At 54.1% G+C, this 1267-nt stretch overlaps 1 protein-coding gene across 1 annotated transcript; it reads right to left on the bottom strand.

Moving 5' to 3' along the window:
• Window positions 1–696: 696 nt before the first annotated feature.
• BBK36DRAFT_1136773 (hypothetical protein) lies at window positions 697–1267 on the bottom strand. Its single transcript, XM_024893098.1, has one exon. The coding sequence runs from the start codon at window positions 1242–1244 to the stop codon at window positions 1032–1034; it is 213 nt and encodes a 70-aa protein (XP_024744712.1). The 5' UTR covers window positions 1245–1267; the 3' UTR covers window positions 697–1031.

Here is a 1267-nt window from a genome sequence, read left to right as displayed (position 1 = left end):
CAACAAAAGGACAGCTGCTGCAAGCAATTACGCCGAGATGGGCGTCGTGTCCCGCTGTCATTCAAGTTGGAAGAGGCAAGTTCATCCACATCGTGACCTGCAAAAGCGGCGTTGCCTATCCTTGGCTTGAGACGCGGGACGGGCGTCGATGCTGACGGGGCGGTAAAATTGGAATGTCTAGAACCATGGGAGTGCGTCTTCCAGAACAGGGTGAGCGCCGCCACAAAAGTTCGGGCAAAGAAGACGGAGAGGAGAAGACATGGATAGAACAGGAAAGGAAGGCAAATGACTCTACGAAGGCATGGAGTGCCCGTAATCGGAAAGAAAAAAGGAAAAAAAGGAACGATGATGGAGATAGGGATCTGACCATTGTACCCAATGGAGCGGTACAGGAAGTCCGGGCTTGTCCTGTTCTTTTGGGACTGGACTAGTAGAGCCGAAGCTGGCTGAAAGAGATGGGAATTACATGTTGGTTGATGCACCCATTGACTTGGTTAAGACCTTGGCCGGTGCGCAAGCCGTCAAGGTTCAGAGGGTGTGCGCCCAGGCAAAACCTGTGGGCTTGTTGGTGTTATTTCATACTTATGGACAGAGCGAATGCACAAGTCCATCCACAGGCGGAGCATGTAAAAGAGGCGAACGAGGGGGTGCGAAGACGAGAAGAGCAGAGGAGCCAACAGTAACAGACTTCAAATTTGCCGAGCAAGAAAAGCAACCACCGATTTGACACGGACCACGAACGATGGCGCTGCTAAGACTGTGGATGGCGAGATCGAGGGATGGCTCAGTAGCGTAAGCACAAAACGCAGGCAGACAAGATAAGACAAAAATCAAATGACAAGGAAGCGCAAGATAGAACAAAAAGACGGGCTGCCTGGCGATGAATAATCGGGTCTGCAGGGCCGACAACATGAACATGGAGGGTACCGTGACAGGCGCTGGCTGCCGGGTCAGAATAGCTTCAATATTCGGCAGCACCGTGTGATTGGATCCGTTGGGGCCTTCCCCGTCCAACCAGCTGGGACACGCGCTCATTCGCCCAGAGCAGGCTCGGGAAGGGACGAGGCCCGCAGGCGCTGGCGGACACGGGACTGGAGATGATGATGATGATGATGATGATGACGATGACGGTGACGGTGATGACAGCCCGGAGACAGCGTGAGTGTTGGTGGAAGACGACAGCGAGGCAGAAGCATAGCAGGCCAGGGCTGGGTCAAGCACAGATCAGACACCCTCCATCCCATCCATCCCATCCATCCCATCCATC

The sequence above is a fragment of the Trichoderma citrinoviride genome (assembly GCF_003025115.1).
Source record: "Trichoderma citrinoviride strain TUCIM 6016 unplaced genomic scaffold BBK36scaffold_395, whole genome shotgun sequence".
Lineage (NCBI taxonomy): Eukaryota > Fungi > Ascomycota > Sordariomycetes > Hypocreales > Hypocreaceae > Trichoderma > Trichoderma citrinoviride.
The sequence above is the reverse complement of the archived record's forward strand: the minus strand, read 5'-3'. Positions and strand labels throughout refer to the sequence as shown.